Source organism: Sus scrofa, chromosome 13, assembly GCF_000003025.6.
Source record: "Sus scrofa isolate TJ Tabasco breed Duroc chromosome 13, Sscrofa11.1, whole genome shotgun sequence".
NCBI classification, from domain to species: domain Eukaryota; kingdom Metazoa; phylum Chordata; class Mammalia; order Artiodactyla; family Suidae; genus Sus; species Sus scrofa.
In genome coordinates this window covers 182,902,187-182,917,248 of record NC_010455.5, presented here as the reverse complement: position 1 = coordinate 182,917,248, position 15,062 = coordinate 182,902,187, and the positions used below count along the sequence as shown (strand labels likewise).

Genomic DNA, 15,062 nt, shown 5'->3' with positions numbered 1-15,062 from the left:
TACCATGAAGTAGGTAGAATTACCAAGTGAGTGAATGGATACTCTACAGTAGTGTTGGCTCGGATCCCACGTTGCTGTGGCTGTGGTGTAGGCTGGCAGCTACAGCTCTGATTGGGCCCCTAGCCTGGGAACCTCCATATGCCGCAGGAGCGGCCCTAGAAAAGGAAAAAAAAAAAAAAAAAAAAGACCAAAAAAAAAAAAATACATGTAGTCTTTAAGACGCTAATGTATTTCCTCTGAGTAGAAGACCTTTCTCCCAAGTCTAGCCTGTGTCCTTTAGGCACCATCTTCACAATATATCCCACACCAGCCTGAGTGAATTGTCACCAGTACCAGCTGGCCCTGAATAGCTGTATTGTATTTTCATGTTTCCTTCTTTCATCTAAATTATCTGATTGGTGTGTCTTCTCTTTGGCACTTGTATGCTCCAAGAAGGCAGACGGCTTTTTAATATTATTAAGGAAAGAAGCTAGAAAAAGTTTGCTCTTCTCTGCCAGATGATAAGTGTATATAAGACAGAGTGCAACAGGGTATGACAATATCAGGAGAGAAAGACAAAATGGAGACAAACTGTTGACAGTGTTGCCTAACAAAGAAGACACTAATGAAAATTTAGACTAGTGTAAGCATGTCATTAGGGAGTTAGGCTCAGCTGAATGACCTTAAGAAACAATATTTCAATATTATGTGGGCATGGCCTTGAGAGAATACTGTGGCACCAGAAGAATCAAGTCAGAAAAAATTAAATTGGAATTGTTTTATATGCTCCTCTGAATTACAGGTTGCTTTTAATGCATTTAAAAACCAGTTTCTGAGTGATATAGCTTTGGATGACATTAGCCTAACATATGGGATTTGCAATGTGAGTCTTTATCCAGAACCAACTTTGGTCCCAACTTCTCCGCCAGAACTTCCTAGTAAGTAACTTTAACATGTATTTCTTCTAATTAAGTTATTAATATTTTCAGGTAGATCATTCTACACCTTTTTAAAAAATTATCTTGCCCTAGTATTATTTTTTCACTAAAAATCAAAAACTTTAACATACAAGTAAAATGGAAGCTAGTCTAACATGTGATATACAAATCCAAAATGAAATCACTGTTATGTGTCATATTTATGGTCATTTTAGTACATTTTGATTTTTGAAAATAGTAAGGGTACTGATTTCCTTTTCTTTTTCCATTTAATACAAACTAATGCTGTATTGGCATGTAGCATGGCCTATGTATAGTCTTTTGAGAAGAAGCCTTAGGATTCTTGCAGCTGAAAAATTTAATAGTAATGATTGGGTCTGGACTTTGAATATACAGTCCTAGATCATACATAAGACTTTTGTCCTGAAATAGTGACAAGGATTTTGATGCCATATGGGATCTTTTATTTCAAGTGAACAAAATAGAGCCGAGGTCTACCTGTGCTCTTAACTCAAATTGGAAATATGACATTTCAAAAGCAGAAGGTACATTATCAGCCATCAATGTCAAAGGAGATAATCTCTGAATACCAATTTCAGATTGTGGGATCTGACCAAAAACAAATGAATATGTATATTATATGTGTGTATAAATATGATAAATGATATCAAACATCTCTCTATTGGGATGTTTTCATTACATTGTAGTTTTGATACAAAAACATCCCTTTTGCCTTTGAATTATGTGGCTGGAAGCTCATCCAGCTCTACAGTTTTGATTGTGTTGAACTTCATAGATGTTTTTGTTCTGTCATAAAAGATAGCACTTTTTCCATCTCCCCTTTTGTGCCAAGCACACTTGAAATTCTGCCCATGCTCACGTTAGCAAATCTGTTGGTAATTTACCCAAATTTGATTTTACTTCCAAAATTATGTATTTTCATGCTTCTAATCTTTATGTTAAAAAACTCAGGCTTTTCGGATGAATGGCTTTAACAACTTAAAAGCTTTAAAGACAAATGGCTGGTGTTACAGAATATATTAAAAATGAGCAGTCATTAAGAGAGAGGAGAATAATCACGTGGTCATACTCGTCCCATGCCACCATATTGCATGTGCTCTTACATCCCACCTCAACTCTACTCTACACTTACCATTGTGTGTATTAACATATTTAGGTACATGTATGAGTTATACATAAATTAATATTTTGAACATTCGTTCAAATTTTATAAATATCCGCTATATAACAAAGTGCTGCACAAGAAATGTAAGATGGAGCAATAACCACTGATACATGAAAAATATATGATCTATGTTATATTTATTTATATATTAATAAACATTAAAAGCAGTATTGAACTATGTGTCCCTAAAAGTCATTAAATGAGAGAATTAAGTGATAATGGACTTTGGAGAAGAGAGTGTGAGTTGGAAAAGGCTCTAAAGTATTAAGACTAAGAGACAGAATAACACTCCTAAAATTGAAACAAAAGCAGAAAAGTACCATGCAATAATATTGGATACAAAATTGTGGCAAGAAGTTTTCTTGACACCAAACTCTGGATCTAATTCACCTTTGCTTCACCAGTGTCTGACTGGTTCTTCACCTCACATAAATAGATCATCAAAAAATATTATTACGTACAAACTAAGCCTGCCTTCTCTCCCTCCCTCTCTCCCTCTCTATCTTTGCTATATATATATATTTTTGTCAACACATACATTTTTGCCAAACAATATTTTGATAATCAGAACTCAAGCTTGAAAATGATGGTGGGGCTAGGGATGGAGAAAATACCAAAATTAATGCAATAGTATAGGTTTCACAGCATCGTTTAATAATAATTGTCTCACTTCATTGTGTATTGGTGTCCATATCCTTCCAGTCTATGTATAAAATATTTTATGCAAAAATTATAATCATTAAAATCACTCCTAGTTTATAAATAATTGCTATGGATACTAGATACCAAGAACAAACTTCTTGCTCTTTTGATATTGCAGTCATTTAAGAGAATAGATTATCTTCGTATTCCTTTCTGCCAGCATATTCCTCTATTCATCAATAAGTGGTCAAGCAGAAAAAATTTCTGATAAAAGTAACACAATTTTGGGGTTCTCATTGTGGCGCAGAGGTTGGCGGGTCCGACTGGGAACCATGGGGTTGCGGGTTCGATCCCTGGCCTTGCTCGGTGGGTTGGGGACCCAGCATTGCAGTGAGCTATGGTGTGGGTTGCAGACTCGGCTCGGATCCTGTGTTGCTCTGGCTCTGGTGTAGGCCGGCGGCTGCAGCTTCAGGTAGACCCCTGGCCTGGGGGCCTCCATATGCCACGGGAACGACCCTAGAAAAGCCAAATGACCAAAAAAAAAGAAAATTTTATTGACTTGGTATTTTTAAAAGTAGCAAAATTTCATCATTATGTAAAAAATTTTGAGATACCTTTAGTACATAAAATCATACTAAATAAAACTTTAAATGTGATTTTCCATATTAAAACTTTGTCTAACCTCTATGGGACATCCTCATATCTATTCCAATCGGAAAGAGAAAAAGATAATACCTCAGTTCAAGGAAGCATGATATTCCTGCATATTTTCACAATAGGGAAATTATAACGGTAGAATAACCCATCTGATTTAAAAATATAAACTTCAGAATTTGTCCAGAGTATATTTGTTCCAGTTTCCAAATGGTTCGCTTCAGGGCAATAGTTAGCACAGCAGAAAATGTTAATTACCATCAAATGCGTTCTGAACAATTTCATTCTAATGCCATTTGCAATTGGTTCAGTGAAATACGTGTTTGAGCAGAGCTTTTCTGGTTCCACATCACTGATTTGTTTAAGCAGAAACAAAAGGAAACCATGGCTGACTGGCTAATAGCCTTTTCTTTGGCTCTTATAGAGCTTTTAAATAAGAAAATAATCCCAGTCAAGTAACTGACTGGCAAAGGCCAGTTATCCCTGTTGTTCCTAGGGATCCAGGTTGTGCCTAGTTTGGGGAAATGTAAGTTCAATTTTCCTAATTGCAGGGGTTCTTTCATTTTGTGATTTTAATCACTTGCTGCTGCATCTGGTCTATGATTTTGCCCTGTGACCTTAGCAAAAGAATTTAAACATGGGGATTGTGTTGAGAACACTTTTTAAAAAGTCAACATTCCATTACACAAACATAATGCCAATTTGCAACACTATCGGGATGATTCATGACAAGTACCTACTAAATAGTTTTATTTTTGAATATACTTATTCTATGTTTCAGCCTATGACTTATTTCTGGGCTGTTAAAACTTATTGGGGCGGCAGGGGTGACTTAATGGACTGGGGGGGGGAGACAAGGTAGTTTTAGCTATTATAATAGTCACTTGTTATTTCTACACTTTTGCTCTATTTGACCATTATTAGGCCATTTTCCATTTACAAACACAAAACAAAAGTTAATTTGGAAAGTTTCATAGGGTCATATTGTACTTAGAGCTAAAAAATATTTAACTTTAGTTACTCATGTAAGAATGAGTCGGTACCTATTTAACTCTCTTGAAAGTGATGGCCATGTTCCAATAGAGCCGTTTGTCTCATATCATTTTGGCTTGATATTCAGACCCTTAGCAAATTCCATATTAACTGCATATTATCTTATATCTGGGTGTTTGGGGCTATTCAATTTTGTTTTCATCTTTTTATGTTTGAAACAGCCAACTCTTAGATCTCTTAGTGGCTAGATTACTGTTAATTATAAATAAATTATAAACCACAGGGAATAAAAATTGAACTTTACTGTGACAAAATTAATAAAATTATATCATGGCTAGTCACTATAACCTGTTAATGGAAGTTAAATTTTGATGAACCAAAACCCCAAATTTTCTTTTTATATTACAACCTAGGCATTTCAAATGTCTATAGTACTATAGATACTATCTATTACAGTAATAATAAAAAATAATTGCGGACTTTTGGAGTTCCCATTGTTAATCAGTGGGTTAAGAACCCAACATAATATTCGTGAGGAAGCTGGTTTGATCCCTGGCCTCGCTCAAGTGGGTTAAGGATCCGGTGTTGCCATAAGCTGCAGTGTAGATTGCAAATGCAGCTTGGATCTGTTATTGCTGTGGCACAGGCCTGCAGCTGCAGCTCCAATTCCTCCCCTTAGCACAGGAACTTCCATGTGCAGCAGGTGAAGCTGTAAAAAGAAAAAAATAATAATTATTATGGATCTTTTAAATTAGCCTCTTTTAATATATTCAAACATCAGTGTGTGGTATTATTTCTTAAACTTCACCTCTTATTTCCATCACATAATAGTACCAATTAGAAACCTGCTGTTATCATCTTTATTTCTTGTTTTAAATATCTTGTCATAAATAATTTTAATTTCAACCCTCTTGCAGTAAGTAAAAGCTGGACTCCTTTCCATCCTACAGTAAATGCCTCACAGTGATGCATATCTCATTTATGTCAAAAGTTTAAACTCAGATTAAAAATGATATGCCTTAAGGAAAATATCTATCCCTGACAGCCACTTTGCAAAATCCTGCATGTTATTTTCATGCTGCATGTTATTTTCATACTGCATGTGGTGGAAATCTCTATAGGCATAGTAAGAAATTAATCAGAATACAAATCTTTGAGAGAACAGCTCTAAGCAAATGAAAAATGGAAGAGTTTAACAACTGTAAATGGATAGAGGTCCCTGTACCAAGCAGGTTATTTAACTCTCATTCTCTGGGTGGAGGTGGATTATTAAATGACACAGCAGGACTGTGACTTCCAGAATTAGATTTCAGGAGTGTTTGGCTCCTCCATTAAGAAGCACATGCTACATCTCCACTATGGCAACACCAACATTAAAATAAATTGGGTCATCATGTTTAGAATGCCTGAAAGTGCTTTTGCCAATTCCTTATAGTCAATCATATACAGAGAGTAACTGATATACAAGGTCAAGGATCAGAAATTCTGATGAATTATTTGGTATAAAATTATATTTGAAATGTATTTCAACAAGTACTTCTTAAGTATTTTATTATTTTTAAGGTTTTTTGTTTTTTGGGTTTTTTTTTTTTTTTGTCTTTTTGTGTTTTTTAGAGCTGCACCCGCCACATACGGAGGTTCCCAGGCTAGGGGTCTAATCGGAGCTATAGCTGCCAGCCTACACCAGAGCCACAGCAGTGCCAGAGCCGTGTCTGAGACCTACACCACAGCTTAGGGCAACTCCAGATCCTTAACCCACTGAGCAAGGCCAGGGATCGAACCACAACCTCATGGTTCCTAGTTGGATTCTTTCCACTGCGCCACAAGGAGAACTCCTTTGTAAGGTATTTTAGAGGGATGGATTTTCCATGATTTCTATTCAGTAGAGAAATGCTAGGTCAACTGCTTGCCTGAACAGACTTAACAGACTTTTTTTTTTTGGGGGGGGAGGTCTAAAATTATCTAGTTTAATAACTATCAACATCGGAATGGTAATACATTATAGTACAAAACCTGTATGTACAGTTGCACATAAAAAAGATCCTTTGTGAGGAGCAATTTTCAACAGATCTGACAAACATCAAGAGTCATTCCTTTGGCAGGTGGTTAAAAAGAGAAATGGAAATTTCCAAGACGTCCCTCTCCTCCCTCTCCATCTTAGTTTTGGTTGTATGTTCGTATCTACTCATCTACGTGTAATATACATCAAGTGTTTAGAGAGGTGAACATTTAGTACATTCTCCAAATTGTTGATTATTTACTCTATAAGGAGTATTTTTTTCCATTATAGTTGATTTACAGTGTTCTGTCAATTTCTACTACACAGCAAAGTGACCCAGTCGTGTGTGTGTGTGTGTATAAAATGTTTTTCTCCAATTATCCTCCATCATGTTCCATCACAAGTGACTAGATATAGTTCCCTGTGCTATACAGCAGGAACTCATTGCTTATCCTATATGAGGAGTATTTGATTTTGAAACTTTCCTATTCCTTGAAGAGAAAATGGAATGATATTTAAACAACAGCACCCCCACTGACCACACTGGCCTTGGGTAAATTTACGGAGTAGGAGGAGTTGGCTTTCCCCAGTCTCCAGTCTGCCACGTTATTTTGTCCCTATAGTTACACCCTCCTGCCCCATTAGTTCCCTTGAGGACTGAAGGAAGATTCAAAGCACTTAGAAATACTAAAATTACATGCATTGTAACGATATGGGAATTGACAGGTTGTAGCAGCTCCTTCTTCAGAAATCTTTGCAAGATAATGAGTCACACAATCAAGAAGAAGATTCACCTGGAAGGAACAGCTGCTATAGGAGCTTGCAATTCTTTCACCCTTTTCCAGTGGAGAACCTTCCCTTGTTCCACATTATCATTCTTTCCTTGGTTCCAGTGTCTTCTCCAGCATCCTGTGTACACTGTTTTCTTCCTTCTAGATCCAGCCGTCATTGACCTTGCTTGTTAGTGCTTTCATTCATATTCCCTTCTGTCCTCCTCCTTGTCATATCAAGTATATATCACACACCCACCAAGTGCCACTTACTGAGTCCCAGTCTAAACCCAGCCTATGGCTTGGATCAGATGGTTGAAATGATTCCTGTTTAATCAACCCAGTAGGAGACAGTAACATACTATGAGATCAACTTGAGGCTAACTTGGTTGAAGTCTTGACTTTGATACTAAGTGAATGTGCACAGCCATTAGCAAGTAGCAGAAAGCCTTCAATGCCCAGATTGTCCATTTAAAATTGAAAAGTGTTAGTAATTACCTAATCCACAAGGATACATTGAAAACATTGAAAACCAGTATCGAGTATGCCAGGTAATGTGTTGGCACTTTACATAAATTATGTCTGATTTTTACAAAGACCTGGAAAACTTCTAATATATATTTTATGTATGAGAAGACTCAGGCTCAAAAAGACAACTAATTCAGAATGACAATTTTCATCCACTAGCTCCAACATATTTTTCTTTTTATACACCACCTTGTTCCCCAGATTAGATAATGTGCATGAAAATTTTGCAAACAATACAGTTTTTTAAGAGGTTTTATATTCTTTTAAGCACTTATGGTTCTGGACAAGCATGGCTCACGTGGGCGTATAAGAGGGACCAAGCCCTGTCACCTTACCTAACAGGATACGTTGGCAATGACACTGCTTTGAGCCACAGCTGTGCATGTGATAAAACCCAAATCTAGGAAATCACTACATACAACTTTGGAGGATTCACATGAATTGAAAGAAAAGTCTTCATAAATGAGGCAGATGAAATATAAAAGAGGGAATGAAGAAGAGGGTATGACTAAAGGTTCTGCTGTAGGTGTGGAGACAGTTAATTTTCCCTCCTGTGACTGATTTCTATATTATTAGGAGTAAATAATTTCACTATCATTTGCCTTTAATAATAGGAAAAATGTGTACCTACCTCAGTTTTCTATATTCTTCTAATTAGGTTACTTTTAAATGTAAGGTGGTAATAAAAAATAAGATAGAACTGGGATGCTTAAAGTAGTTGACAAATGTTTACATTACTGTAGAATTTTCTTCTAATAAGATAAATATAAAGTAGATTAAGGATTTCATAAAGTTAATCTGCCTACTTGAGGATCATACTCTTAACTGGCAGATCTGTGCTTTATTTTTTCCCAAGTTTGCATTAAGGTCAGTCTCAAGTTGACTCCTGGACAGTGTAGGGCAATTATTTAACAAGTAGAGATTTTGTCTCCCTTTCCTAGCAGTTAAATGCCTCAATACAATATACAGTATGGTGGAGCTTCCTCTCTATTGGAAAAAAATAAATAAATAATGGGAAAAAAAGAAAGAAAAAAAAAAAAAAGAAATGGCAAGAGTAGTGATTTATCAGCCCTTCTCATAAGAGAGTGGCAGGTATAAGATTCGTTCTATTATGAATATTCTTTTTTCGCCCTGCATCAGGGAGTTAATACCTTATTTCATGAAACCTGCTTATGAAAGATACCCATTAATGGAATTCCCGTTTTGGCACAGCGGAAACGAATCCAACTAGGAACCATGAGGTTGCGGGCTCAATCGCTGGCCTCACTCACTGGGTTAAGGATCCAGCATTGCCATGAGCTGTGGTGTATGTCTCAGACATGGCTGGGATCTGGCATTGCTGTGGCTCTGGTGTAGGCCGGCGGCTCCTGCTCCGATTAGACCCCTAGCCTGGGAACCTCCATATGCCATTGGTGGGGCCCTAAAAAAAAAGAAAAGAAAAAAATGCTCATCAAAATGATTTCCTAGCCCAAATAATTTTGAAAAATGCCAAACACTATTATGTCTTCTCAGAGAATCACAAAGAATATAAGATTATTTAAGGTTTTGAGAAGTTCTTCAATAAGGAGACCTGTTTACCTATATCTTTCCCTTGCTTAAATAACAAGTTTTTCCCTTACACAAACCCTAATGTATCTGTCAAAACTAGTATTCCAAGAAATTTAATGGAAATTTGTTGGCACGTAGTATTAAGTCTCTGAAATAAACATTATGTTACTGATGATTTTTTATTGCTTTCCTTTTCAGCGGACTGTGGAGGACCTTTTGAACTGTGGGAGCCAAATACAACTTTCACTTCTATGAACTTTCCAAACAACTACCCCAATCAGGCTTTCTGTGAGTCATTTCTTTTCCAGGCCACAAGAAATAAATGTATTTATCAAAGTTAGTCTCCCCTTAACTCAGGAAAGTAGATTATAAATTTGCCATATTTGGATACAACTACCACATCTATGAGATTGCTTAATATAATGATAACAAGAATAACAATTAATTACTAATTTTTTAGCATTCATTTTATACCAGTCACAGTACTAGTGCCTAACATATGTTATTTTAGTCATTTCTCACAATAATTCTTTGACCCAGGTGATACTATTATAATTCTCAAATTTAAAAGTTGAATAAGGAGTTCCCGTCGTGGCGCAGTGGTTAACAAATCCAACTAGGAACCATGAGGTTGCAGGTTCGATCCCTGCCCTTGCTCAGTGGGTTAACGATCCGGCGTTGCCGTGAGCTGTGGTGTAGGTTGCAGACGCAGCTCGGATCTTGTGGTGCTGTGGCTCTGGCGTAGGCCGGTGGCTACAGCTCCCATTTGACCCCTAGCCTGGGAACCTCCATATGCCGCTGGAGCAGCCCAAGAAATAGCAAATAGACAAAAAAAAAAAAAAAAAAAAGTTGCATAAAACCAGTAAGTGAAAAGGGCAGCCTTACTTCAAATTCCACTATCCTTGACTATACATATAATGTCAATAGTGGATATAACAAGTTTGCAGTTCTATGGAATAAAGTCAGTGAACAGTATAAAAACCTAAGTGCCAGCTGTGACATTCACATCTTTTGTAAATGTAGACTCGAGTCAATAAAGCAGACGGCTAGAGTAATGTGATTAGATTCCCATATAAAAGATCAGTGTGCTGTACAGCAGAAATTAACACAACACTGTAAATCAACTATACTCTAAAAAAAGGGAAAAAAAGATGAGTATAATAAGGAAGTTCACTAGAAAATTCTAAGTCTAGAGCGAAGTATAGACTAGGATGCTAAAATTATATAAAGCTTATCTCTAGATCATGAGTCCTAAATAGAGAAGTTCATTAGAGCTGCATACTGATTGTATTAAAGACACAGATTCTGCAGGCCATCCCACCAGATTCCGTCCCTGGAGTTGTGGGAAACAGATATGTTCTTCCCCTGCCTTCCATGGCCTCACCTAGTTAGCACCCATCTAAGTAGAAACTTCCACCAATGAAAACACCCCAGTGATGGTGAAAAATGTGTTGATAGAAAATGTCCACTTTTCTTCCTTCAGATGATCCAGAGAGATAAGTATCACTTTTACAGGATAACAGAGTCACTATTATAGGGAGATATCTGATTCAAAAAAAGAAACCTCCATTAATCTAATTTGACTCGTATGGGAACCAGAGATTATCATCTCCACTGCACACTGAAAATATCTTTTTAAATATATTATCTATACAAAGCAGTGATCTAAAAATTGGTGAAACGTTGAAAGAACAATTTGGAGAAACTTATTAAATGTATTGATTTATTCAACAAATATTTATTGAGTCCTTTATTTGTTAGGCACTGAAGTAAGTTAGGAAGAAACAAACATAATGCAGTCTAGATAAGGATTCAGATAAGTTGTCAGGCATCACAAAATGTCTAAGATACTGCTGTAGCAAGGGAAAAGCAGGAGGCTGTGGAGGCCATGAGGGGAACTTAACATACAAAAGTTTGGAGTTAAAAGACTGACTTTTTCTCAACTCTCCAAGGTAAATTATATAAGGATAAAAATGAAACTGAGGTGTGAATGTATTTCACTCCATGTTAAGTAGTTTGGCTTTTATTCTGAGAGCACCGAGGAGACTTTAAATGGTCCACTGGAAAACAGTGATGAAGTTTGCATCTTAGATGGATCCACCAGGCAGTAGGATCAGTGATGGATGGCAAAAGAGCCATCATCATCACTTATGAGATGAAAAATCAGATAGTGGCAATGGAGACTTAGAAGTTAATGGGATTCCAGAGATGTAGGAGGCAGTCCTGGCAGGCCTTGGTGATTGATTGAATGTGGTAGGAGAGGGGAGCTCAGGGAAGATGTGGAGTTTTCTGGTGGAGACAACTATAAGAGCATGATTAGTGGTACCATTCACCTAGATAGGAGGACTAAAAGAATGAATTGGGAAAATCGGTAATTGTATGTTCCCTTTATTACATGTTGAACTTGAGATACGTATATCCAGACACAGTAAATGACTGGAGACATGGACCTACCTCTCAAAAAAAGTATAAAAATGAAAGACGTGGAGTCATTACCATTGTCAATAAAATGCCCTTCTTAAGAGTGTGTGACAACACTTAACACAGAATAAGTCGAGAGCCTAGAACAGAATCTACAGACTAAATCATTTAAAGAATAAATGAAGAACAAGGAGTGTTTATACTAAGGCTAGTAATTTTGTTTTTGTTTTGTTTCAAAAGAACTACCATCATGTGACACATATAAATAATGGCAACACTTAAAGAAATAGTAAAGTTTAGTTGCTCAACAAATTGCCTTTTAATCACCCCATTTTCCTCTAAATTTAATCATGGAAAATAAAGTAAATGGAAATAGACTTCATATCATTTGATATTCATAAATCTTAGATTGTAGAAGTAAAGGCTATTTGCAAGCTTTGATTAAAGAATTACATTTTAAATGAAATAAAACATTCAATTACAGTAAATTATTTCATATTTAATTGAAATCTTACTATATATATTCTGGAATAGGCAAGATATTTCTTCACACACATGAACAGCTAGGAATATTGGTTTTCATAAAATAAAATCTTTGAAGTGATTTGGAATTCTCAAGAGACTGTAGTTTTTAAGAGAAATCAAAAGAAGTTTGTTTAAGTGTTGCTATTTATTACTTTTAAGGTGTTTGGAATTTAAATGCTCAAAAGGGAAAAAATATACAGCTTCATTTTGAAGAATTTGACTTGGAAAACATTGCAGATGTAGTTGAAATCAGAGATGGGGAAGAAGATGACTCATTGCTCTTGGGTAAGTCTCCAATTGAAATATTGAGAAGGTTATATAGCTCAAGACTTTGGACTGATGGAGAGAGCATTTCTCAATTAATGCAGTCACTCCTTTTATAACTAGCAAAATGAAAATGCAACAGTAGAGTACCATGTCAAATTTCATATGGCACATCCAATAAGGGGAGTGTTTCCAGTGGTGACAGAAGAATACTCTTCTCAAGCATTCTTGGTAAACCAGGATTGATAGTTTTGAGTCAGCACTTCCTACCAGCTGCTATTAACTCACTACAATAAGCATTACACCCAAGAGAATGAAAACTAAGAACATCCATTTTGCAGTTTTCTATGCATTATGTGTATAATGTATGTCCAAAGGTAGCTATTAAATAGGTTTTATTTCACTTCAAACTATGGGAAGAAATATGTTATGCAACATTTCTAAATTATTTTTATTTTGTGTTTCATTATTGCTTTGTCTCTATTACTAGTTGCTTCTATGTAAGTATCTGAGAATGATTCAAAAATTGACTAATTGATTTTTCCCTATCAATCATTATTTTTTTTAATAAATGGGAAGGTTATGATTATAGAGAAAACTGTTATACCTAGATCATAAAATATATGTTAGCAGAACAAAATTTTATCAGGTAAAATAGCTAATATCTTATTTAATTACTGCCAACTTTTAGGAAAGAAGTACCTCTTGATAATTAATCTAGGAAACTGGGAGTTCCCATTGTGGCTCAGTGGAAACAAATCTGAGTAGCATCCATGAGGAAGCAGAGTCTACCCCTGGCCTCTCTCAGGGTGTGAAGTATCTGGCTTTGCCTTGAGCTCTGGTTGTAGGCAGCAGATGTGGTTTGGATCTGGCATTGTTGTGGCTGTGGTATAGGCCAGGGGCTACAGCTCCTATTCAACCACTAACCTAGAAACTCCATATGCCTCAGGTGGGGCCCTAAAAAGACAATAAATAAATAAATAAACTATGAAAATGCATGAAAGTTCAACTGGTATGCAGAAAAAACACACTTGACAAGTAAAAGTATCTAACGGTGTTTTATTTTTTAACTTTTTAAAAAAATTTTGGCCATGCCCGAGGCATTCATAAGTTCCTGGACCAGGAATCAAACCTGTGCCACAGCCATGACAATGCCTAATACTTAACCAGCGAGGCCACCAGGGAACTCTATCAAATTATGCTTTAGACCTTTTTAACCATTTCCTATAAAATCTGGCCAGATAACTATGCAATCACGTGGACACTGCAACCAATGGATAGAGATTCCAGAGGGCACTTTCCATAGCAGTGAAGGAGCAGGGTGGTAGAGAGGGTATCCCACCCATACTAATCCATCACTCATTATGTAAGGTTCCTCAGCAAAATCCCACAAAGTTGTAGAGTACAAGTTTGCTGGGAGAGGATTTTTGAGAGCCACACACAGAACAAAAAAACAATGAAAATCTCAGTGGGGTGAGAGCCCCATGGTAGCAAGAACTCAGGAGCTTCAAATTTGATTTTATATGGTTACAAACACATTTTGAGTAAGTTTTCCATTTTCAGTTGACATTGTCTTTCTAATAAAAATTTTGGTGTTCTCATGATCTAAGGAAAATCAATTTTTATCATTTTGCCTTTAGTATTTCCACCAATCATTGAAAAGTAAATAAGAATTCCACAAGGAAACATAGTTTTCAAATTTGCTGGCAAGAAGTTCTTTTGAAACAGAATCACTCTCAAGGATTCCAGTATATAAAATATTTAATAAAATGAATGTATTTTTGAATTAAGCCTTTATTTTTTAATGAAAACTATTTTATTGTTTAGGAAACCCTCAAAGCCCAGAGAATAGAGGGAAACAAATTGAAAACCAGCATTTGGCTTTATGTTATCTGCCTCTAAGTAATTCATTTTTCAGATTAAGTTAAAGATTCAATTTATTAAAAATGTCAAATAAACTTGGACATTTTATTTATTAAAGGAGACTATAATCTCCATTATTTTATAAATGTCTTTCCAAGAAGGCAAATTATCATTTTTCTGGTATAATATGAGTTTGAACAGTAGTGGTGCTAAGCCAATGTTATGAATAATTCATCATTCAACTATAGAGCCACAGAAACATTAATACTAGGAAAAGTTAACGGAACAGTTGGCTTACCTAGAAGCAGTGTCTAAAATGTCAAAGAATATACACATATATTTACATGTAGCTGCTTCTTGAGCAAACCCTGCTGCATGTTGCAAACCTCCAGAAGAAGGACTAAGAAAAAAGAAATATTTCCTTTGGAGTCAAAGGATCTTCTCACTGACTATCCCATTTTCCTTTGGAACAGCTGTGTACACAGGGCCTGGTCCAGTAGAAGATGTGTTCTCAACCACCAACAGAATGACTGTGCTTTTTATCACTAATGATGCATTGACAAAAGGGGGATTTAAAGCAAATTTCACAACTGGCTATCACTTGGGGATTCCAGGTCAGTGCTCTCCGGATCACATGCTTCCTTGTACCTTTTGAAGAAAAGCAATAGAAGCATGCAGGGTTAAATTTTAAGGTTTGCAGTCTAGTACGTTCATTCATTCATTCATTCTTCCTCAGCGTAAAGGAGATTGTC

At 36.1% G+C, this 15,062-nt stretch overlaps 1 protein-coding gene across 2 annotated transcripts in view; it reads left to right on the top strand.

The window, feature by feature from the left end:
• TMPRSS15 (transmembrane protease, serine 15) overlaps nucleotides 1-15,062 on the top strand; it is a 170,913-nt gene that overhangs the window by 83,486 nt on the left and 72,365 nt on the right. For both annotated transcript variants that reach the window (XM_021068532.1, NM_001001259.1), the window contains 4 exon segments: nucleotides 782-917; nucleotides 9,436-9,525; nucleotides 12,343-12,468; nucleotides 14,784-14,924. In XM_021068532.1, the coding sequence (XP_020924191.1) occupies nucleotides 782-917; nucleotides 9,436-9,525; nucleotides 12,343-12,468; nucleotides 14,784-14,924 (493 nt within the window).